The 23,025-nt window shown below is 33.8% G+C and overlaps 4 protein-coding genes across 4 annotated transcripts; all 4 read right to left on the bottom strand.

Moving 5' to 3' along the window:
• Positions 1-3,445: 3,445 nt before the first annotated feature.
• LOC125867743 (ras-related protein RABD2a) lies at positions 3,446-6,903 on the bottom strand. The gene is made up of 8 exons (XM_049548312.1): positions 6,721-6,903; positions 5,700-5,772; positions 4,990-5,037; positions 4,864-4,911; positions 4,460-4,531; positions 4,197-4,352; positions 3,999-4,102; positions 3,446-3,892 (listed from the first exon to the last, which is right to left on the bottom strand). Exons 1-8 carry the CDS (start codon positions 6,732-6,734, stop codon positions 3,796-3,798), a joined length of 612 nt encoding a protein of 203 aa, XP_049404269.1. The 5' UTR covers positions 6,735-6,903; the 3' UTR covers positions 3,446-3,795.
• A 1,922-nt stretch (positions 6,904-8,825) lies between these two features.
• Positions 8,826-9,381, bottom strand: LOC125869052 (uncharacterized). Its single transcript, XM_049549615.1, has 2 exons — positions 9,105-9,381; positions 8,826-9,016 (listed from the first exon to the last, which is right to left on the bottom strand). Exons 1-2 carry the CDS (start codon positions 9,379-9,381, stop codon positions 8,841-8,843), a joined length of 453 nt encoding a protein of 150 aa, XP_049405572.1. The 3' UTR covers positions 8,826-8,840.
• Positions 9,382-10,089: 708 nt separating this feature from the next.
• LOC125869021 (putative glycine-rich cell wall structural protein 1) lies at positions 10,090-10,470 on the bottom strand. The gene has a single exon (XM_049549577.1). The coding sequence runs from the start codon at positions 10,468-10,470 to the stop codon at positions 10,090-10,092; it is 381 nt and encodes a 126-aa protein (XP_049405534.1).
• A 3,255-nt stretch (positions 10,471-13,725) lies between these two features.
• Positions 13,726-19,575, bottom strand: LOC125868333 (glutamate dehydrogenase A-like). The gene is made up of 9 exons (XM_049548988.1): positions 19,382-19,575; positions 17,736-17,849; positions 17,096-17,317; positions 16,914-16,988; positions 16,686-16,802; positions 16,337-16,587; positions 15,005-15,080; positions 14,717-14,803; positions 13,726-14,110 (listed from the first exon to the last, which is right to left on the bottom strand). The coding sequence occupies exons 1-9, from the start codon at positions 19,487-19,489 to the stop codon at positions 13,925-13,927; spliced, it is 1,236 nt and encodes a 411-aa protein (XP_049404945.1). The 5' UTR covers positions 19,490-19,575; the 3' UTR covers positions 13,726-13,924.
• Positions 19,576-23,025: the final 3,450 nt, after the last annotated feature.

The raw sequence follows: 23,025 nt of genomic DNA, 5'->3' as shown, positions 1-23,025 counted from the left end.
AAGTGATTTTTCACCTTTTTCAACTAGCCATTCAAAATTAATTGAGGATTTGAAGAATCTTGAGATTGGGAGTACCTCTCATGCTAAGGTGAATATAATGGATGATGAAAAGGGAAAAAAGTCAGTGGAGTTTGAGTTTGAGTCAGAAGATGAAGAATTTCAAAACTTTAATTGGGTAACTGACTTGTTGATGGATGAATTAGAGGATACAAGTTTGTAAACATTTTTCTATATGATGTAGGATAATTAATTAAATGAATAAATATTATCATTTAAAGAGGATAGTTATGTTAATTATATTCTTCAATTGACCCTTTAAAGAAGAAATTGTGTGAAGAGAAATTTGTTTTATGATATATATGATAAAGTTTGATTTTAATTCAATTTTGTGACTTTACTGATACAAGAGTAAAGTTCATCAATCATATGTGAAATTAAAGCTTCAAACGTAACATAGGCAACACAATGACTCAATATACTCAAAATTAACATCCGCAATGAATGCACCATCTCATAGTCTCCAAGGACTTGTTTCTTTAATTTTACTTCTGGTCATTAAACTTTATCTGCTATAATAACAAAGTTGCATAATTCTGTGGTTTTTTCCTTATATTTTTATGTTTTGTATCGAAAATGAAAAATTCATATAAACTGAAGCAATATATATATATATATATATTATTTATTTATCACTGTGTAGTCTTTTTTGTTTTCACCCGATGTTTGATATTCACATTGAAACCCAACAGAATACACGTGCAAAGCATGTGTCTAGATTTTGTTTCTACTTTAGGTATAGTTACAATTGATGTGTCTTTTAATAACTTTATTTTAATAGCATTCATAGTTTAAGCTTACATTTTTTAAAACCATTATCTTAAATATTGTATACTTCCTCCGTCTTAATAAAAAGTTTAAATTGATTAAGATAGGGTATGTGTGCAAAAAACACGTGTTCAGATACTGGTATATATATATATAAATATTGTGTGTGTAATTAATATAGAGCAACTTTCACATATAGCAAACACAAAAATCATATTTGTATGCTATAGCTATAGTTTGCATAATTGCGCTCCATAGCAAACATAAATATGTATATTTCGCTATACATATACAAAAGAAAACAGTTGTATATAATCTGTTTCTGTTTCGATATACATATACAAAAAATCAATTGTATAATCTGTGTTTGTATAAAGCGAGAAACAGAGAAAGGCAAAAAAGAACTGGGAAGGGAAATATTTGTATTGTATAATTATAAGTGTATAGGACGAAGATATACGTATTTTCATGTGTATATACAATTTTCTCTCGCTTTATACAAACAGAAACACAATTTATACATTTCTGTTTGTATAAGCGAGAGAGGCGAGGGAGAGACTGGCGAGCGAGATCTGGGAGAGGGGAACGAAAATATATGTATATATACAATTTTCTCTCGCTTTATACAAACACAAACACATTTTATACATTTGCGTTTGTATAAAAAGCGAGAGAGGCAAGGGAGAGAACGAGAGTGACGAGCGAGATTCACCAGGAGAGAGGCGAAATAGCAACAGTTTGCTATGGGGTACAATTAAATCAAACTATGTTTATAACATTTAATTTAAATTAATAGTTTCCTATTATATACAATTTTTCCATTAATATATAACGTGTATACCGATTAAAAAAAATAATCACAGTTAGCTGCTAGCTTGAATCGACGTGTGATGAGATGGATTTAGTTCCATATGATGAACGAGGTTCCAATTCCAAAGCTTAATGCTGATTTTGATGCATCTCTCCACGTAACCAAATCAACTGATGAAAAATAATAATAATTCCAAACCAAAGAAGAGAAAATTAGAATCAAATGTTTGTGTTGGAGTTCGATTATTTGGATTCGTGTCATGTACGGTCTCATTAAGGAGAAACGCTTCCCATCAAAAAAAATTCTACCCATAGCTTGAACTTGAGACTTTTAATTAAGGGAGGAGCATCCCCTCTTAACATATGACAACGTTTTTGAAGTAGAAAAGAGAAATTTGAAAACCAAACTTATTATATATTCTCAATTTTTAAGTAACAATTCACTTGTAATGTGTATAACAAAAACAGTCTTGTCCATTCTGAAAAACTAAAATTGTCAAAACTCATAAACCAATATCAATAATGGTTTCTTATTCGTTTTCTCTAAATTCTAATTAAGTTTTTGATATTTTTCTTCGTTTTTTCTTGAGTTTATTAAAGGAACAATATTAAACACTTATAATTTCTTTCTTTTTTTAGGAAATCAAATAAAATAAGCATCCACCTTTTTTATGTTTGTTTTTGAAAGTTGAGTTTTCCTTAATAGTATTTTTTATGTGTTAGAATTCATGTTTCAATTCTTTATTTTTTCAGATATCGCGTATGTGAAATTTAGTAGCTTGACTAATATAAATTCAGGTTTGACAGATTTATTAACGAAGATAAAGTGGAATTATCATGAAGTTATTTATCTCCATTACTCGAATCTAAGATCTGTGGTTAATATGTTGGAAGGAATTTCAACAATCCCTCCACACCTCTTGCTAGTAAGTTTCAAAATATCTGAATTCATTTATGTTTCATCGATTTATATCCAATTTTCCTTGAATATATTTGTTTTATTGGTTGAAGGATCAACGACACATATTTCAATTGATTAAATATTACATGTATGATCCAGGTATTACAAGGACCAAAATTGGTGAAAGATCTGCACAGAATTGAAGTGCTTCTTATGCTAATGTGAATAAAATGCACGATAAATCAGTTTCTTGACATGTGTGTTGCGCGTGTATGTCTGTAATACAAGATTTAATAAAATAACATTAATATTATATTAAATCAAAGCTTTGAGTAAATAATTATACTCCCTATGTTCCAAATTTATGTAACGCCTTTTAAATTTTCAAGAGTCAATTGTTTAAATTTTGATGGTGCATTCGAACATGATATTTTGGATTTTAAAAAAAAATTAAATTTACATATTTGTAAACTACATACCTATATGTTACAATAATTGATAATTTAAAAATATTTAAAAGACAAAAAATTTTGATCAAAGAAAAGCTCATCTAACTTTCGAAATCCGAACAATCCCATATAAATTGAGACGATAAGAGTATATGAAAGAACAAAATATAAGTTATATCACTTTTCACTTTAAGCATGTAGTATTTCAAAAATTATTGAAACATAAGACATCAACAAATCCATGGAAGATTATCACAAGTTTAAATAAATACCATGATCTCTTTTTATGAAAGCTCAAAATTTCATTAAATAAAAATATTGAAGTTATGAGATGCTCGAATTTGACTTCTCGCTATGAAAAATTTCTTGGTAGGAAGCGTTTCCCCCAAATAAGATCCGGCACAACTCTGGATTAATCGTTGTTGTTTCGAGACCACACAACATAAAAATATGAAACGTCTCACAAGAACATTTTGGCTGAGCAATTTATTTGAAGTTCATAATAGTAAAGTACAACAGCATTACAGTTCTATCCACTATATATCCCCATCTAAAAAACCAACTTCTAAAACATATATTATGCCTGAAACTGCAGAAATAAACACTGCAACTTAGACATGGAAACGCAACGAAGTGAAAATATCAAAGGAGGGAGAAAGAGTCCTATACTTGAAAAGCAATTCTTGTGGTTTGTATAGGCCATTTGGATACCGGTAGATGAAAAGAATGGAACTGGCACAGCCTCGAAAACAAGGCATTGCGATTGGAATGGCGACTCTGGAAGCAATTCTAGCTAGCAGAATCTGACATCTAATTAGAACAGCAGCCGCTTTTTTGGTTCACAGGTTGTCCCCGTATCTGCACGGTGGGTGGCTTTGCATTGTTTGATGCTGGCTGGGTTGCCATCCTGTATCAAGTAGTAAAAAGCGTCAAACACTAATCCACTGAAGACAGAACCCCCCACATACCCCGAACAAGTGGCAACAGAACCAGAATAATGAAACAGAAAATACCTATTCTTTATTTCAGCTGCCATTGCCATGAAAGCTTGTTCAACATTAGTGGCACTCTTTGCACTTGCCTCCATAAATGGAATGCCAATTTCATCAGCAAAAGCCTTGTATGTGAATCAAGAACTATTTCAGTCAATCAAGCATTGTACTAGAAGGACAAACTCAAAAAAGAAAATGAACAGAATGCTAGATCTTAACCTTTGCTGTATCATACGACACTGCTCGGTTATCATTCAAGTCAGACTTATTTCCAACCAAAAGCTTGTTCACGTTTTCGCTTGCATAGCGATCAATTTCACTCAACCATTGCTTAACATTGTTGAAACTTTCTTGATCAGTTATATCATAAACTATCTGCCAGAATATTCATAAAAGAGGAATAAGAAAAAAAGATTTCATCAAGCGAAAAGGTAAAAAAAACAACCGATTGATTGCTTTACAAAGGAGTCAGGCAAACATACTATAATGCCATGTGCCCCACGGTAGTAACTACTTGTGATTGTCCTGAAACGTTCTTGTCCAGCAGTGTCCCACTGGCAAATGCAACACAGATGAGGACTTTAAATTTCACTTTGAAAATGCATAATGACAGAAACAAAAACTACTGCATAAATTCAGATCATGTTCACTTGTAATAGAACACAACTCAATCCTAGAACACCTGATATCGGTATGGAAGAATTGAAATAAAGATTGCAAGTGAGTTAATCAATCCATGGCAAACTACACAGAATGTTTCAACAGAAATAAAAGAAGTGTTCATCACTTAGCTAATTTTTTACTCTAAAGCTACTTGACCTTTCCAAATGAAAATATTTAACTAAATAATGTCAATTCTCAAAGAAAAAAGTAAAGAAAACCATACAATTTGAAGTTTAATAGTCTTCCCATCTTGCTCCACAGTACGTATTTTCTGCAACATAAAATTAGGAACTTAACCAACTGTAAGAATGTTGTATATGTAACTTCACTAGTATTAATTTTGTCTTACAAAGTCAACACCAATTGTGCTGATGTAGCTGTCCAAATAAGAATCATCCTGCATCAGAAGATAAGGAAACAGTTAATCAACTTATAAGACATAATGAACTGAAAATGTAACACATTTGTTCGGACACAAAGCAAGAAATTTCCAAAACCATTAAATCCAATGCCCATCACAAATGCTAAACTTAGTAAAACGGCATCAGTAATAGAGTTCACATCAATATCAAAAGACAATTTACACCATGATTTTTACAACCGCAGACATTTGAAATAAAAATTGACTGTACATTTATCGTCAAGGCATATATGATTTCATTCTTTCCACACAGCCCAAGAAATGCTGGCAATTGCTTTCTTCCTTTTCTCTATTTTTTTTTTTTGAAACTGGTAACTTCTTCCTTTCTCTATTTCCCAACTCTCAGTTGTTGCTTTAAGCTTTTATTAGCTTATCCAAATGTGTTTTGACAGAAGGGTCAGACCTCGATATCAAACAAAAGACAAATAAACTAGAAATGTGGCATTCACAAGGATGGTCATGATCTAATTGTGCAACACAGGGCAACCTTCATATCTGCTCCTAAATACACTAGCACATATCAACTTCCTAGTTTCATTGCTTATATCAGCCATTATAAGAATCATGCAAGTAACATTCAACTCAGATGCAGGAGTGACTAAAAGTAAGACATTATTGAGTGGGATGAATATACTTACGGCAAATCTCAGGAGAAGACATGACTTTCCAACACCTGAATCTCCTATTAACAAAAGTTTGAACAAGTAATCACTGCAGAAAGCATAAGAAGAGATGGTGTTAAGTTCCATTTGAGCTGAAAATAACAATAACCTTATAGGCAGATGGATTTTCATGAAGGAAACTATTAAGAAACAAGTCACATCCAGTAAACCTTCTGGCATCTTTAGGTCAAGGTGCAAACTAGTAACCAGCAAGAATGAGTGAACATTGTAACCAAGGGTGTGGCCTAAGGGTCAAATGAAGTAGGTTGAGAACCATATGGTCGCAGTTCAAATTCTAGTGTCGGCAAAACACTAGGTGATTTCTTCCTATCTGCAGTGGCGGCCTATCTCTGTTAAAGCCTTGGTAGATAGAGGAACCCGGTAGCTACCCCATGTAAGTTGCCCCAGACACCACAGTGATCAAATCCTTATCAATCAAATCCAGCAAAAGTTCTCTATGAGCACCTCGACTAAGTCAAAAAAGTGATAAAGACAGTTCCTTTTTTATCTTTTGATTATGGTAGTGTCTTAGCCAACTTGAATGTACCTAGACTAATCCAATCCATGGGGCAGCCTACTACAGCCAACAAGCACAAGTGCAAGATAAATCAATGCACAGAGAGAACTCACATTATTCCCCTTCCCCGAATTGATTTGGATAATAGACAGAAACTAAAAACTAAAATGTTAACAACCAAACTCGTAAATCATCAAATAAGAATCAAAGTAAATGACCAATATTAGCACTCAAAGGCATCTCAGGTTCAAGTTTATTCCTATCTATTCTAGCCTTGGTGCACAGAATTATCCGAATCCGGTGAATTAAACATGCCCTGGACACCACAATTATAAAAAAAAATTGCCCAATTTTAAAACTATCATGGATCTAAAGAGCACAATCGACAAATCCAGCATAAATCAACATATTCAATCAATTTTATCAACAAAAAACAAATGCTAGAAATGTAATTCAAAGGAGAAAGGAAGGGTAACTAACTATTCGGGATTCATGATTTTGCGAAACGAAGAAGTCGACTGATCCAAAGGCGAAGGGAACCAGGATGTCTCTGTTCTCTACGGCAGGATATCGCCGGAAAATCGGATCGTCGCCGGAAATCGCCGAGGAGAAATGTTGACAGCGCGTGAGAGAGAGAGATCAAAATGTGTGGAAGTAGAGTAATTAATTAGTTTATATATTTATGGGCACCAACTAATTAATTGAATCAAATTATTTGGACCACATATATAGTTGTTAAGGTGGATGAGAAAATTATAAAATTGGTACCTTATGTTTGGATAAGTTCAAAATGATCCTCTATATATAATTTTTGAGCAATTTAATTGCGTGTTTATTTGATCCGAATCGCTAAAATACCACACATCCATTACAATATTCTCATTTCCACGACTTGTATTCTTTGAATATTAGAATTTTTCATTGGTTAAAACTCCACCCCATACAATAAAGTTGGTCTAACCATCACTTTGTAGAACATACGTAAGTTTAGGTGGCATCTTTTTACCATATAATTAAGACTCCGAAGGTAGCCGCAACTTCAACCATGATGCATCAATATGATGTGCAACATCATCATCCATTCCCTATTTTTCGGAATTACAAGTTTGAGATACTTGAAACTATCTTTCTTGGGATAGTCTGTGTGTCAAGTCTCATTTCTACATCTGCCATGTATTGTACCACTTAATTTGCACCAACTTGAATTCATTAAACTATAGAGTTTGTCTCCACACCTTCAACATTGCATTAACTTTGATGTGTGTTTCATCAGATACGATGTCATCCACAACTAACATACATCATGACACTTCATTTTGAATATACCACGTCAATTCGTCCATCACCAAAATAAATAGAAATAGGCTAAGAATGAATCTTTGGTAAAACCCTATTTCAATTGAGATGTGCTCTGAGTCTCCTCACACCGTTTTGGCTCGGGTTTTGGTTTCATCATGTCCTTTATCGCCCTAATATAAGCTACTAATACACTATAGCCTCTAGTCATCTCTAGAAGACTTCCCTCGAGACTTTATCATAGGCCTTCCAAGGTCAATAAATACTACATGTAAAAGTCCATGTTCCTAATTTTTCAATATTTCTCCATCGATCTTCTCACAAAATGGATAACTTCTATAGTCGACAACAGACCAATGTACAAAACTCAAGGAGGTTGCTGGTGATGGTTGTAATCAGTGTGAAACTTCATTTGAAGAAGATTGAGAAACTAAAGAAAGAATTAACTAAATTTAGACTTTGGTGTCAAGTTATCGCATTCTCAGACTTGAACGAAAAAGCTCGTTCTTACTTACAGAAAATAGTAACCGATCGAAGTCGAGAAGTTTCCAGTGAATGGATATTCAAGATAAAATAAAAAATAATAAATTTGATTAATTCAACTTATAAGATTTTGGAACAATTAGGAAATTACTAACGATGAGAAAAATTGAAACATTCAATTTGAACAACGAAGGACAATTAATCAACCTATAACAATTTTTCCAACAACTCTTACGAGACTCTGAATAATTATTTGAACAAGAAATTGCATTTATGTACCTTTACCATTAGGTACACAAGTCACAACATATAAATTGTGATGTGTAGTTTTTAGTTTTTTTAATGAATAAAGGTAAATGGGTGTACAAAAAACTTTTTCCAAAGAATTGACCTTGTAAATCATTGGGCTAAACCAGCAAAAGTTAAAAGACACTATTTTTCTGTTTCAATTTATGTGATACTTATTAGATTTTGAGATTTAAAGAAGTCTATTTTTTATCGTAATTTCTTCATATATTTTGAATTATCAATTATTGCGACTTATAGTACTTTTTACGTAGTTTATAAATATATAAATTTTGTTTCAAAAAATTTGAAGATACCATGCTCAAAGACTCTCGAAAAACGTAAAGTGCCACATAAATTAAGACATAAGGAGTAATTGATATTTCTTCATTGATCCACCATATAAATTTGAACTTTTTCCAAAGGCATCAATACATAGACAAAATGAAACTTTCATATTTGAAGTGATTATCAAGAACTTAGTAACAACTTGTCCCAAAAAAAAAAGTGTAAACATAAGTGAAAAGAAAACAAAATCATTTTTCTGTATAGGACTTTTGACGACTTTGCCCTTGTTTTATCAAATCGCGGTCCCTCGATTCTAGGGGTAAATTAGTAACATGCGTTCCATCAGGATCGAGATCTCCCTCTATGGTCAATCCTTCTATTCTTGTAGCAATTCCTTCCCCTTTCAATATTGATGCATCAATATCTATTTTACAAAATAACAAACAATTTTATTTAATTAATTGATTAATAATTCAAAAAAATCATTAAAAAAATGTATAGAATTAATTTACCTGGATTAGAAAAAGACCATAGGATAAATCCACACAATAATAACACAAAAGGTATTATATGAACAGCATTTTCTGCAAATTTTGCATGAGATTTTTCCTTTTTTGAAATATCAGAGAGTGGTTCATGTATTGGTAATAATTCACTAGCTTCTAAAGACAATGCTCGTAGCGCCGGAGACACCTTTGTTAATGAGGATGATGAATTAGAAGACGATGAATAATAACTCGTGAAATTATAATTGTCTGGGACACGAGTAGTACTCAATGATCTATACATCTTTTAATGTTTTTTTTCGCGATAAGCTATAGTTTTTTTTTTTTTGTGTTAACTCAACTATTGGTTAAATATTGAAAAAGTAAAAAGAAAAAAAAAGTGAGAGAGTAAAAAGGCGGAATAAATGAAGTAGGATCTGACTAGTTCTTTACAGAACATTTATATAATCAGGTTATTTATTAAATAAGATTTTTTTAATTAATATACATCAATAGCGTACGTAAAAATTATCAAGCATCTTTTTTTCTTAATAACAAGTCAAGATTGTAAATTTTATTTTAATGGAAAGTTAAATGTAAATAACTTTTGGTTAACTTAATTGTCTTGAAAATAATTTATATCGTCATTGTTTATATAAGTTAAACTTGCCTAAGTCGGCCAGCTCATAATAGAATAGATAGGTGAAGCAGTCAGTTGTTATTAAAATTATTTTTAATTATATACTGCAAATTCACAAAGAACATCATCAAACACACTGGAATTAATAATAATCTTTATTATGTCTTATATATAAGAATAGAAAACTCAAAATGTTTTGCAAACATTTATATTTATCATATAGATATATATTCCGTTATTATTCATTTATACTCATTTACTATTCTCACGGTATACTAGACATATCAAACCCTATTATAACACGTACATTAAAGTTCACAATACTTGGTTAATATTATGTAAACAAATATATTACACATCCAATATATTTAACTATCCACGATTATCTCTCTCCTTTGAAATTGATGGCGCGAGGTCGCTATCATAGCCACTTGAGCCACTACTATCACCACCACCAGAACCAGAACCATAACCATATCCAAAACCAAACCCCCAGCCTCGACCTAACCCATTAGGCGACCTACTTGAGCCGGAGCCATAACCCCATCCTCCTCCAGGGCTAGAACCCCAACCCCAGTTGTAATCCCAGTTAGGTCCACGTGTTGCACCACTTTCATCACCACTAGGGGATGGAGATGTTTCCGAGGTGGTCATCTCCCTTCCACCATCTCCACCACCGGTGTTGAAGGCTAGATAATGAGGTGTGATAAACAAAATGATCATAAGAATGAAATGAGAAGTGTTTTTTTGCATTATTATGCTAACAATATTAATATCCTCTTCTTTGTTATTGTTGGTCAAAATTGTGACTTTTAAGATTTGTACATGAGGATAGTGGATATTTATTTATTTATGGACCCGTGACACTAAAAGAAGTCCATGGACCTTATACATGCACTTGTCAAGAAGAGATATATAATGGACTAATGGTGCACCTTCCACCCATATTATAGTTGAATCTTAATTAATTTTAGGTATAATAACGATATAAAGAATATTTACCTTATCGCATTAAATAGTGATTGATATATAATAACATTAACCTCTTTATATTTGGTCTGATATTGCTATATGAAAGATATCGTAATAAGAATATAAATTACACTAATTATATAATATTTGTTTATACTATCGGTATATGTAAAAGAAAACTGTGTGTATTTATGTAACTTTAACTTCTTTGTTTTAAACTATTTTGGATAAGACATGTGTAAATATGAAAAAAGAGATATGAAGTATTAAGTATAAAATCCTTTGATATATATCTATAGTGGGAGAATGGTGGTGGATCTCACTAGACCACCTTATTTGTTAGGCTACTAATTTGAATTTATGCCAAATAGACTTATTGACAAATAATCGCTATTGAGATATTCTTCATTTTAAAAATTTTAATTCAACATTTTTGATCAACTATAACGAGATTTCAACAAATCATCATACATCTCGATTCTTAGGATGGCCCTTTTGCTTATTTGTCAGGCTACTAAACTGAATTATCACCATATAGACTGTGAGGGAAAAGTGCTAGCTAACGATATATTTTTCTCTTTTGAGATTCGAATTAATCCACATGTGCAATCTTTGATTAAGGATCGGAGGAAGACAACACACATTTTGCTTCTCATTATTGTCCTTTTGCATACTAATATGAATTTGCATCGACTAGACTATTGCAAGGATAATATGCTCATTGAAAAAATATTCTTCACTTTCAAAATTTAATTTAAAAATTTTAATTAAGAGCAGAGAAATTTCAGTCAGCAAATTTTGGTGTGATCCTTTTGACTTATATGTTTAACACACTATGCACATCGCTTTCTATGGTGCAAATAGCACTCATCACTTGGATTGAAACTCTAACTTTTGTGTAGTTGGATGGAATTATTATAACCTAAAACTAACACATGTCATCACGAACATAACCAAAGAGAGAAAAAAAAGTTATCTTAAAAGAATTTTGTTGAATTGATGAATGAGATGTCAAATTCATAGGTGGATTTACAATTTGAAAATTATTGATTCTTATAATGATTTAAAATAATCAATATACAATTTAATGGGTTCACAATCAAAATTTATATATCTTTTATAACTTTTTAAAGACATACACAAATATCAGAAAAACTATTGAATTTATGTGAATCTATAACTTTTACGCTACATCCCCTAATAGAACCTTGACACATGGACTGTCTCTCTTGAAAACATCTAATCAGTTGGATATTCATGGGATACCAATGATCTTATTATTCCTCAACTAAATTGTAGTTGGTAGTTAATAGAACTTTAATTTCAGCTGAATTTGTGTAGGACATTTAAATCTGACAAATAAAGGATATTGAAAATAAATCTTATTTTTATAATGTCATGAAAAATAACAAAATTATTTAAAGTATGATGTCAAAAGTATTATATCTAAGTTCAAAAGAAAGCTAAGATGGAAAACTTTTGTCTAATGAAATTACAAATATGCAGAAATCTTTGGATGGAAATATTTTTAATTATCAATAACAAAGTATGTACCAATGTAATATTTTATTTGTCAAAGTAGTGTAATGTATAAATATTTAAAATACTTGGTCAAAATACTAGACTTTTAATTTGTTAAATTAGAGATACTATTTATATATTTGACTTTGTAACAATAAGGCATTGGTATTTGCTTTCTTTACTATGAAAATAAATGACTTGCAATAAAAGTGGGAAAACAGTTAAATTAAAATAATTAATATTTGAGTGAGGTTGTTATAAAGAGCGCAATGTTATCAAGATTGCTATTGTGGTTAAGGGTAAAAAAAAAAAATTGTGCAAAAAAAATTTGGCTTTATTTTTCAGATGGTGTCCGTTTATCATATTTTGGGGATCGACAAAGGTGACTTCTTGTCAAGGTTCGAATCTAAGACTTTTTAATTAAGAAGGAATACTTTAATATTTCACCACAATCTTTGATGATAAAAAGCTTGACTTTTATAGTAAAATATTATTATATAGGAATGATATGACAGAATGATAACGATAATGATGGTATATACTCCCTCCGTCCCTTTTTAGTTGTCCACTTTAGAAATGGCACACAGATTAAGGCAACAATGATTAGCACAGTGAAGTTACAATTTTACCCTTATGACAACTTTTCACTTCAAAATTACAACCACTTATTTGAATTAAAGTGAAATAAATTGGAGGGAAACAACATACACTTTTACAATTTTCAAGAAGTGTAAATAAGGGTATAATAGGAAAAAATTTGTTGTCCTTTCTTGATTTGTCAAAATGGACAACTAAATAGGGACAACCAAAAAAGGAAATATGGACAAGTAAATAGGGACGGAGGGAGTATAAGTTAATAATAGGTGTGTATTACTAGAGGTCTAGAGGATTAAGCATGTGTTAATCATGGGGAGAACTAGACTATACCCTTGTTGGTTTTGATCGAACTCAAATTTTGTATTGTCTTAAGAAATTCATTCAAAATATACAAATTATTGATCCCTCCGTTTCAATTTATGCAACACTTTCACTCCTTGAAAGTCAATTTAAGTATTTTTTTTTTAAAGTTAATTAAATTAAACCTACTTAATATTTCAAAACTAAAATTTAGATATTCAGAAATTCTAATATAAGTTGCAATTCTGCTTATGTTTACATAGTGAAAAATACAACTTTAAATTCTGATCAAAGTTCACATAGTTTGAATAAGGAGAAGTAAAAAGTGCAAAAATTAAGATATAGATGAAATAATCTAAAATCATACATAAACAACTAAAATTTCAAAATCATAAGCTTCAAATCCTGCCCCATAGTGTTAATTGCTCAGGCTAATTCACCTAGATGCCCACAAGTGTGTTTAACTAAAAATCCCTTCAAGTGCAATTGATAGCTTCCATTAGGGGTCGTTTGATTCGCAGACAAAATTATCCTGGAATTATAATCCCGAGACTAATTTATCCTACCTGAGAGGTAAGGTAAAATAATACCAAGTTGGATGGGATAAGGTGAGATATCTCAGGATTAAACGACCCCTTAATGTATCGAACATGCTTAAAAAATGTAGTAATAATAGTTATGAGAAGAAAAACCAGTGAATATACAACATCCATGTTCATAAAATTAGACCATTTCTTACAAGAAAAGAAAGATCATTCAAACATTCAGCTGAGGACGGAAAAGATTATTCGTCTCTAAACAACATAGGCGAATATAATTACGCCTCCCAACCTCTCAATTGTGTTGCACGTGCAACGCGATTCACCCCCAATGTGAAGGCGCCCATACGAAGATTGCAACTATGAGTTTGACACATGCTCTTGAGATTACCAAAGGCTTTTGTCATGTATTTCTTAAGCTCCCTGTTAACCTTCTCTTCTTCCCACATAAAACCTTGAATGTTCTGCACATGAAAAGGTTTTCCGTATGATTTTAGGGATAATGCAGAATTGTAAGAGAACATATCTAATGAAACATGGAAGAGATTCATTGACAACGGTAAAAACATGGGCGCCTAATTCTAATGCAATAGGGGTGTTATTAGTACAAGTCAGATGAACACTGTGATTGATGAGAGAAAACAATGAAGAGTTGTCGTCAATTATGAAACTGATGATTATCGTCTATTTTAAAGTCGTTGCAACTTGAAAGGGCACCCACTAAACTATATTCTTATATGTGGAAAAACTACTCGAAAATATTAGAGAATTCCAACTAAATATAGCCAAACCTCTACATAACGTCGTTTGTCTGGATGTTTTGTGATTGCTATAGCAAGATACTGTTATAGAGAATATATGATATAACATACTACGACAGTCGGTTCTAAGGAAAACTAGGCTGTTATAGAGGATGATTGTTCTAGAGAGGTCTGACTAAATACTCGGATATCTTAGGGAAATGCTATTTGAGATTTAAGTAAATGGTCAAAGTAACACTGCAAGTATTTTCTGGTGTAATATAAAGCGGAAAGTTTAAGGATGTCATGTATAGATAGATTTTATATTACCTGAACCCACTCAAAATAACTAACAGTCACGCCTCCAGCATTGGCATATATGTCGGGAAGAATTAAAACACCTTTCTTCGACAGAATCTGTAGAAGGAAGTCATGTGTTAGAAATTATTATTACCCTAGTCTACGTTGCTCAGACTCTCCAAAATTGTTGTCATACTCCATACTGGATCCTCCAAAACTGTACTACTTTTGGAGGATCTGACATGCACCGTCGACATTTTTGAAGAGTACACAGCATAGATGCTAGTCTAACAGATATGAAACCTGCAAAAGTGGTACCTCGTCAGCATCTGGATCAGTCGGATGATTTGCTGCTTCTACGATGAACTTGGCCTTTACATGATCAGCATTTTCTCTTCACAGAAAAATCAGAATAGACAAAGACAGATTTAAACAGGAGAGAACATACTTACTTCTGCCAATAGTGAAAACTGAAATCCAACAAAATAAAGTATAATTTTACGAAGAAAAACAATGTAGAAAAACAATATCATTTCAGTACAGTTTTACTAGAAAGAACATAAAATAGGGGATCCGACTCCGCCTTTTAGTGCTAGAGCCAAACCTCTCTATAACGGTGTCGCTTCTCTAGATATTTTTTCTGCCTACAGAGGATGATTGCTAGAGAAGTCTAATTGTATCATGCTAATCTGGCCTATAGACAGTTCTGTCAGCCTATACCATTTAGGCTGACCATTTAATGATTTTAAACTTTCACTCTTTCATCGGGAGGGTGAAATGAAGACTTGCCTCCGAGGTACGGCGCGAACAGAATATGTCATCAACGCTTAAAGGTAAATACTATAAAGGAGTGGTTAGACCGACTTTGTTGTACGCGGGTGAGTGTTGGCCAGTAAACAATGCCCACGTTCAGAAGATAGAGATAGCAGACATGAGGATGCTCAGACGGATGTGTGGACATACTAGGAGAGATAGGATTAGGAGCGAAGTTATACAGGACAAGGTAGCAGCACCTCCATGGCAGATAGGATTAGGTAAGCGCGACTGAGATGGTTCGGGCATGTTAAGAGGAGGTCTGAGGATGAGCCAGCGAAGAGGTCTGAGAGGTTCTCTGTTGCAGGAGCTAGAAGAAGTAGAGGTAGGCCGAAGAAGAACTGGGGAGGTGATTAGACAAGACATGCCACCACAACTTCAGAAGCCTGAGGACAGGACCTTGGAAAGAAAGTTATGGAGGTCGAAGACTAGGATAAAAAATTAGTAGATAGTTGAGTGTTGTTACACTTTATGAGGGAGAGGAAGGGGATAGCCTCCTCTTCTTTGGTAATTAACTTAAGTTATCGCGTAATTTCTTATTCTTCAATATGTATTACTATCAATTGCTACACATATCCTGTATCTATTTTGTTGTTTTATTTTTTCTTACAATCTTGCATTGGATACTTTTCGTTTCACCCAAGTCTATCGGAAACAACTAGTTCACAAAGGTAAGGGTAATGTTTGCGTACATTCTACCCTCCCAGACATCACTTGTGGGATTATATGGGGTATGTTGTTTGTTGTTGTACCCTTTCATTGGGAAAGAAATTCAAGAACTAAGCTATTCAGATTAACAAAGATATAATATTTCATACTCATAATTAGGGTTTGTACCTTTTCAAAACTCCTCCCAGAGCACAAGGTATAAGAACATCACAATCGTGCGTAAGCAATTCATCTGTACTCATTACATCACCACCGCCGAAATCATTTAGCTTCCCTGTTGCTTCTTTATGACTAAGCAAAGCTGGTATATCAAGACCATTCTGATTCTTGACCGCTCCAGTTATATCACTAACTGCAACTACTTTGCCACCTATCTCATGAATAAGCTTTGCTACCCATGATCCTACGTTCCCAAACCCCTAAAGAATATTCGCAAAAATATATTTAGCATCATTTCAACTGATTTTTTTGTGCAATATCAAGGCTACTGCCTGCTCGAACTAATCAGAAATTCTACCTGAATAGCAAAAGTCAAATCCTTAATCTGCTTCCCCTGCTCATTAAGCAAAGCTTCTGCAGCATAAACGACACCACGCCCAGTTGCAGATTCCCTACCCAATGAACCGCCAAGATCCTAGGTAGTATAGTGAAAAAGGGTTCTCAAATGACTCGTCTAATTCCGATAGGATATGTTTGAACGTAATAGCACATTAGGAATTTAATAATTTACTGAACAAAAACTTACAACTGGTTTCCCGGTCACAACTGCAGGAGAGTGACCATGAAACTTTGAGTACTCGTCCAAAATCCAAGCCATGGTCTGTCATAGGAATCACCACATAAGCGCATTTATTTGTTTCATATTCTGAAGCTCCGTAGAGAAGAATATGCTCACAAAAAGTTACACCAGAGAACTGTATCACTAACCTGAGCATTGGTGCCCATATCAGGCGCAGGGACATCAGTATTAATTCCAATAAGGTCATGGATTTTCTGCGTGAAAACACGCGTAAGGCGCTCCAATTCGCTTAAACTTAACTCTTTTGGTACGCAGCCAATCCCACCCTTTGCTCCCCCGTATGGAATATCTGCTACTGCAGTCTTCCAAGTCATTAGTTGAGCAAGGGCGTTCACCTCATCAAGATCAACCTTGTAAAAGAAACTTAACCATTTCAGTGCAAATTCTACTTCTGGAAAACAACAAATATTGTACAGACGTAACCAGCACAACCATAGACTCGGTATACATTGAAATACAAGAACTATAAAGTTACAATATTCGAAGGGATGTAATAAAGAAATGATAGAAGACGTGCTTGTTCATGATCCTTCTAGCCTCCACGATTATCGTTCCTACTAAATCTCTTCTTTTTTTCTCATCACTTATAATTTCCTGTCTGTTTCTCCTAAATCTCCTCTTACTTCTTTTCACTTACAATCTCTCTTCTCTTACATATAACCATTATTAAATGGCATACCAATGTTTATACAGCCTGGAAAAAGTTTATTCGGACAAAACACCATACATTTCGAACTTTATTAAAGAAAGAATACAAGAAAAAATAACCTCAGGGTGGTATCTGATTCCTCCTTTCATGGGTCCGCGAGCATTATCATGTTGTACTCTAAATCCAACATAGGAAACTAATGTCCCATCATCCTTGGGAATTGTGCATTCCACCTGATCAAATAGTAAATCCATCAAACAATGTGCTTCATAACCAAATAAATAAACGATATTTCCACCTGCTTGTTTAAGCTTTTGAGTGAACAATTATACATTTCAACGTGATCCAGAAATCTCCACAAATAGATCAAAATGTCCACTCTTTGATATTTTTTTCACAGACTTCAACACATTTCAGTACAACATACTCCAATGTGATCTCACAAATGGGGTCAGAGTAGGGTGGGGTGTGACAGACCTTCCTCTCCCTTCTGTGAGAGGTAGAGAGGTTGTTTCTGATAAATACTCGGCTCAAGAAAATAAATTTGAGTTCTTTCACAACAAGACCCTTCTCCACCTTAGATTCAACAAGAACATAGAATTCATAAAAAAGATTGAAACTTTACACAGACATTAACACGTTTCAGTACAACATACTCAATGTGATCCCACAAGTGGGGTCTAGGAAGGGTCGGCTGTGTCAGACCTTACCCCTACCTTCTAAGTTCTATGAGGTAGATAGACTGTTTCTAACTGAACCCTCGGCACAAGAAAATAAATTTGAGTTCTTTTACAACAAGACCTTTCTCCACCTTACATTCAATTAGAACATGAAAATCATAAAAAAGATTGAAACTTCGCAGACATTAACACATTTCAGTACAATATACCTAGTGTGATCCCACAAGTGGGGTCCGGGGAGGGTCGGCTTTGTCACACCTTACCCCTACCTTGCCTAAGGTAGAGAGATTGTTTCCGATAAACACTCGGCTCAAGAAAATAAATTTAAGTACTTTCACAATAAGACCCTTCTCCACCTTAGATTCAATCATAACATGAATTCTTCAAAAAAAGTTTGAAACTTTACACAGACATTAACACATTTCAGTAGTTTCATCAACAAATTTAGAAGAAAATAAGTAGGAAAATTTGAGTTTTTCACAACAAGACCACCCTTTCTCCACCTTAGATTCAATAAGAAAATGGAATTCTCAAAAAAGATTGGAACTTTACACAGAAATTAACACTTTCAGTACAACAAATCCAGTGTGGTCCCACAAGTGGGGTCTGGAGAGGGTCGGGTGTGTCACACACCATACCCCTACCTTGTGTATAGAGAGGTTGTTTCCGATAAACCCTTTGGTCAAGAAAATAAATTTGAGTTTTTTCACAAGACCCTTCTCCACCTTAGATTCAATACAAACATGAAATTCTCAAAAAAGATTGAAACTTTACTCAACATGTCAACACATTTCAGTAGTTTCATCAAAATTTTGAAATGAAAAGTAGGAAAATTTGAGTTTTTTCACAACAACAACAACACCCTTCTCCACCTTAGATTCAATCATAACATAATTTTATCCAAAAAAGTTTGATACTTTACACTAATATACATCACATTACACTAATATTGATCACTTTACACTAAAATATAAAAAATTGAGTTCTTTCAGAACAAAACCCCTTTTCCACCTTAGATTTTCAATCATAACATGAAATCTTCAAAAAACATTGAAGCTTTATACTAATATACATCATTTTTATACCTTAATTTCTCTAAAAGGGATCAAAAGACTCCTTTCAAGTTTGGAGTCCAAACCAAGAATCCTAGCTGCTTGGCGAAAATTTCTGTTTGTAGCTGCAAGTGCATTCATGGCTGCTCTCTATATTCTTGATTAAAAAAAAAAAAAAAAAAAACAAGGAACACCCAAAAACCTAATAGGATCAAGATTATGAAGAGAAAAAAAATGACAAAAACAAAAATGGGAATTTTCTTAATGCTAAATTCTTGTAGTACTACTCTTATATAGTAACTAGAGTAATTTAGGTGTTTTAGGTTAATCACAAAATAAATGGAAATTGTTGAAAATAAATTTGATTTTTTTTGTGATAATTACAAATGGATCACGAGCTCCTTGGGACTTTGCACAACCATATACTCTCCTATTTTTTCTCATTTTTTTAAAACCATTTTTGGCCCAAATTAATTTTATGGAAAATATTGTTTACAATAATAATTAGAGTTAATACATCAAAAACCCTCTAAATTAATCATGTTTTATAAGTTTAATACTTGAATTATAGAGTGTCATTGTTAGATTTCATCTACTTGGTATATTGTGAGAGCTAAGAAAAGAAATATACCAATAGAGATTTATGTGACATTTTACATATTTTTCGTTATTATTTTATTAAAAAGTAAATTCTTCTGGTTTAATGTGTTTCTTTCAAATATAACAAAGGTTAATTACAACTAAATTTTATCAATAATTGAGGGACTAAATGTTCTATTATCTGTGTCAATAATGTGAGGAGTAAATTATTTAAAGAAAGAAAATACTTTTTAAAATAGGTGGTTTATATATATCAATTTTTGCATTATAATTCTAGCATAACAAACATGTGATCAAATGATCCTTAAGTTGAGAAGGAAAATGTCTTAATAAGTTATTGGAGTACAAGAAAATAATTAAAACATGATAGTATTATAAATAATGAAACAAATACATGAACTTTGTTATAGTTTGGCCATTTTAAATTGCAAAAAAAATCGCCATTCGATTTATTACCTCCCATGAATCAAAAGGCATAACATGAATTAATGTAGCAAAATCTTTTGAGTCCATGCCCCTAAATCTCTCCCACAAACCCTAAAACGCGTCTAACGGTCAACACTCAGGGTTTGCTCAACTATTTCAATTGAAATCATGTGTCGGATTTCTTATTTAGCACTTATTTACCTATAAATCCTTTAACAAATGACTAATAAAAGTGTAATATAAAGGAAAATTGACACAATTTTTGGAACGATTTTTTTGTATTTTGATTAACACTTACATGAAAAATTACAAATTAAAGGAAATACCGGAAAGGAGTACAAGTATATCGAATCTAATCCAGCTTCATGCGATTGATACCTAGAAAAGAAGAAGAGAAGAAAGAGGTTATAAGGAAGAAGACGTTAGAAACGAGGTAAAAACAGATAGGAATAGGGTTCGAAGAAGATACCGAAAAACTAGTAACGCATGTAGCTCCCATCCGGGGGTTTGTTATAGGCTCTTCAATGGATTATCCGAGATCATTAAATATGAGCTAATATGAGTCGTCAATTTGTAGGGCCACATGTTATAATTCTATTCGTCGTTTCTTTATTCTTCAGTTAGCAAATACATTCAATTTATAACCGTCTTTGTTACTTCAAATAATCTTTACCTCAAGGATGAAATCGAAACTTTGGAGATTTGGAAATCATTTTACGTATCAATACCTCACGTTCCTTCCGTTGAACTTCATCCATGTTAAATACCACCAAGATCCAAAGAGAAACCCAAACAATGTTCTCCAAGCTTAGCTAAATTGGACACAAAGACCTAAGATCCGACCCGCAACCTAAGACATGACTCTAACTTGGGACTCGATACCCAACCTTAACCCTAATCAAGGACCCAAGATTCGACCCCAACTAGGGACCTGAGTCCTAATAGGACTTGATACTCAAGACATGACCCTAACTCATACCCTGATCAAAGACCTGAGACCTGATATCGATCCCAATTTGAAACTCGAGATTTGACCCCAAATTGGAACATGGAATCCAACCCCAGGAGACTTAAGACCAACCTCAACTTGAAGCTTGACCCTAACACGTGACCCAACTTGGGACTCAGTACATGACACTGGCCAAACTCAATATCGTCGATTTGACCTTATCCTTCTAAGACTCAACATCCAACCCCGATCCTAGATCAAAGCTTGACCCAAGATCCGACCCCAACCTGAGACCCAAGCTTCATTCCCAACTTGAGACACAAACCCGAGCCTAAGCAGATACCTAGCACAAGACTCAAGACTTGACCCCGACCCAAGACTTAAATTGGACCCTAACCCGAGACCTGAATTGGACCCCAACCCAGGACCTAAATAAGACCGTGAATCAAGTCCTAGGACTTGGGATCTGTCCTTGATCTCAATCCTGACCTAATACCCAAAATTTAACCTGAATCTAACTCGAACCAGATCGAGACCCAACACAACTTCAACCCAAAACCTGAACCCTGTCCTAATCCTACACTTGAGACCCGACCTCGACTTGAGATATGAGACTCGATGGGACTCAGTACCTGAGACATAACCCTCACCCTAGTCAAAGACTCGTGGCTCAACATCGACCTAAGACCCTAGATGTAACACCCCGTATCCGAAAATAGAGATTTCAGATTCTGGTGTTACAGGTGGCACTCACGGACACCATCCACGGACCGTAGATGGACTTACGGTCCGTCCTGCAGGTCCGTGGTTCGTGACAGAAAACTTCCCCAGAACTCAGTCAAAAAATTTGGCTAAGTCCCGACTAATGGACAGACCCACGGTCCGTAGATCAGACCACGGTTCGTGGATCAAGACTTCCCTTATCCAGCCTCTGACACAAACTACGGTCGACCAGCACGGATCGTCATTCGATCCACGGTCCGTAGGTCAGAACATAGATGAGGGTCAGCAGCCAGTTAGCTGAAAAATATTGATGGGTCAACTTCAGATGGTCATAAATCTTCGCACAAAATGAATTATGTGTACCATGACCTATGGTTAGATAGATAATTGAATTATCTTTCCAACTCCACCAAGTTTGCTAAATTCTGGCCTCCGAGTAAAAAGTTATGCTTATTTTAGTGAAGCCCTGTCGGGCTGACTCGACCTACGGACCCAATCGACGGACCGTCGATTGATTGACGGACCGTCGATTGATTGACGGACCGTAGATCCATTTCGTCAGTCACTCCAACAGCAGTTAATTCAGGAGTCTTTTGGTCTTTTCCTATTTCATTTAACCCCTAAGATACGTCGTTTAGACCCTAAATCATAAGGTTTAATCAGTTTAAGCCTAGAAACATAATTAGAACTTACCTCAGTCAATATCATTAATCAAAAACCTAGAAAATTAGAATCAAGAAGGAGAAAAAGGTCAAGAACCCTAGTTCAAGAACGCAGCGAGGTTTCTTCAGTTCCAGTCTCGAAATCGAAAGATTTCTCCGTGGAATTCATCACCAGGTATGTGGAATTTCACTATTGGGTTCCTTTCGTCCATTAGGTCCCTAGAATTCAGTCACATTCTTGATTCCATGATTATGCACAGACCTAGGGTTTCTAGAATTTGAACAGATCATCATGAGTTAGTTATTTAAATGTTTCA

Source organism: Solanum stenotomum, chromosome 6 (genome assembly GCF_019186545.1).
Source record: "Solanum stenotomum isolate F172 chromosome 6, ASM1918654v1, whole genome shotgun sequence".
Taxonomy (NCBI): domain Eukaryota; kingdom Viridiplantae; phylum Streptophyta; class Magnoliopsida; order Solanales; family Solanaceae; genus Solanum; species Solanum stenotomum.
This window is presented reverse-complemented; position numbering and strand designations above follow the sequence as displayed.

Coding starts and splice junctions, on each gene's coding strand:
- LOC125867743 (XM_049548312.1), bottom strand. Junction 5,038..5,699: donor GTCTTCTCCTGAGATTTGCC/GTAAGTATATTC, acceptor CTTCTGATGCAG/GATGATTCTTATTTGGACAG. Junction 4,912..4,989: donor GCACAATTGGTGTTGACTTT/GTAAGACAAAAT, acceptor TTTATGTTGCAG/AAAATACGTACTGTGGAGCA.
- LOC125868333 (XM_049548988.1), bottom strand. CDS start 19,489: ATGAATGCACTTGCAGCTACAAACAGAAATTTTCGCCAAGCAGCTAGG. Junction 17,850..19,381: donor TCCCTTTTAGAGAAATTAAG/GTATAAAAATGA, acceptor CTATTTGATCAG/GTGGAATGCACAATTCCCAA. Junction 17,318..17,735: donor GAATCAGATACCACCCTGAG/GTTATTTTTTCT, acceptor TTCTTTTACAAG/GTTGATCTTGATGAGGTGAA.
- LOC125869021 (XM_049549577.1), bottom strand. CDS start 10,470: ATGCAAAAAAACACTTCTCATTTCATTCTTATGATCATTTTGTTTATC.
- LOC125869052 (XM_049549615.1), bottom strand. CDS start 9,381: ATGTATAGATCATTGAGTACTACTCGTGTCCCAGACAATTATAATTTC. Junction 9,017..9,104: donor ATGGTCTTTTTCTAATCCAG/GTAAATTAATTC, acceptor TTTGTAAAATAG/ATATTGATGCATCAATATTG.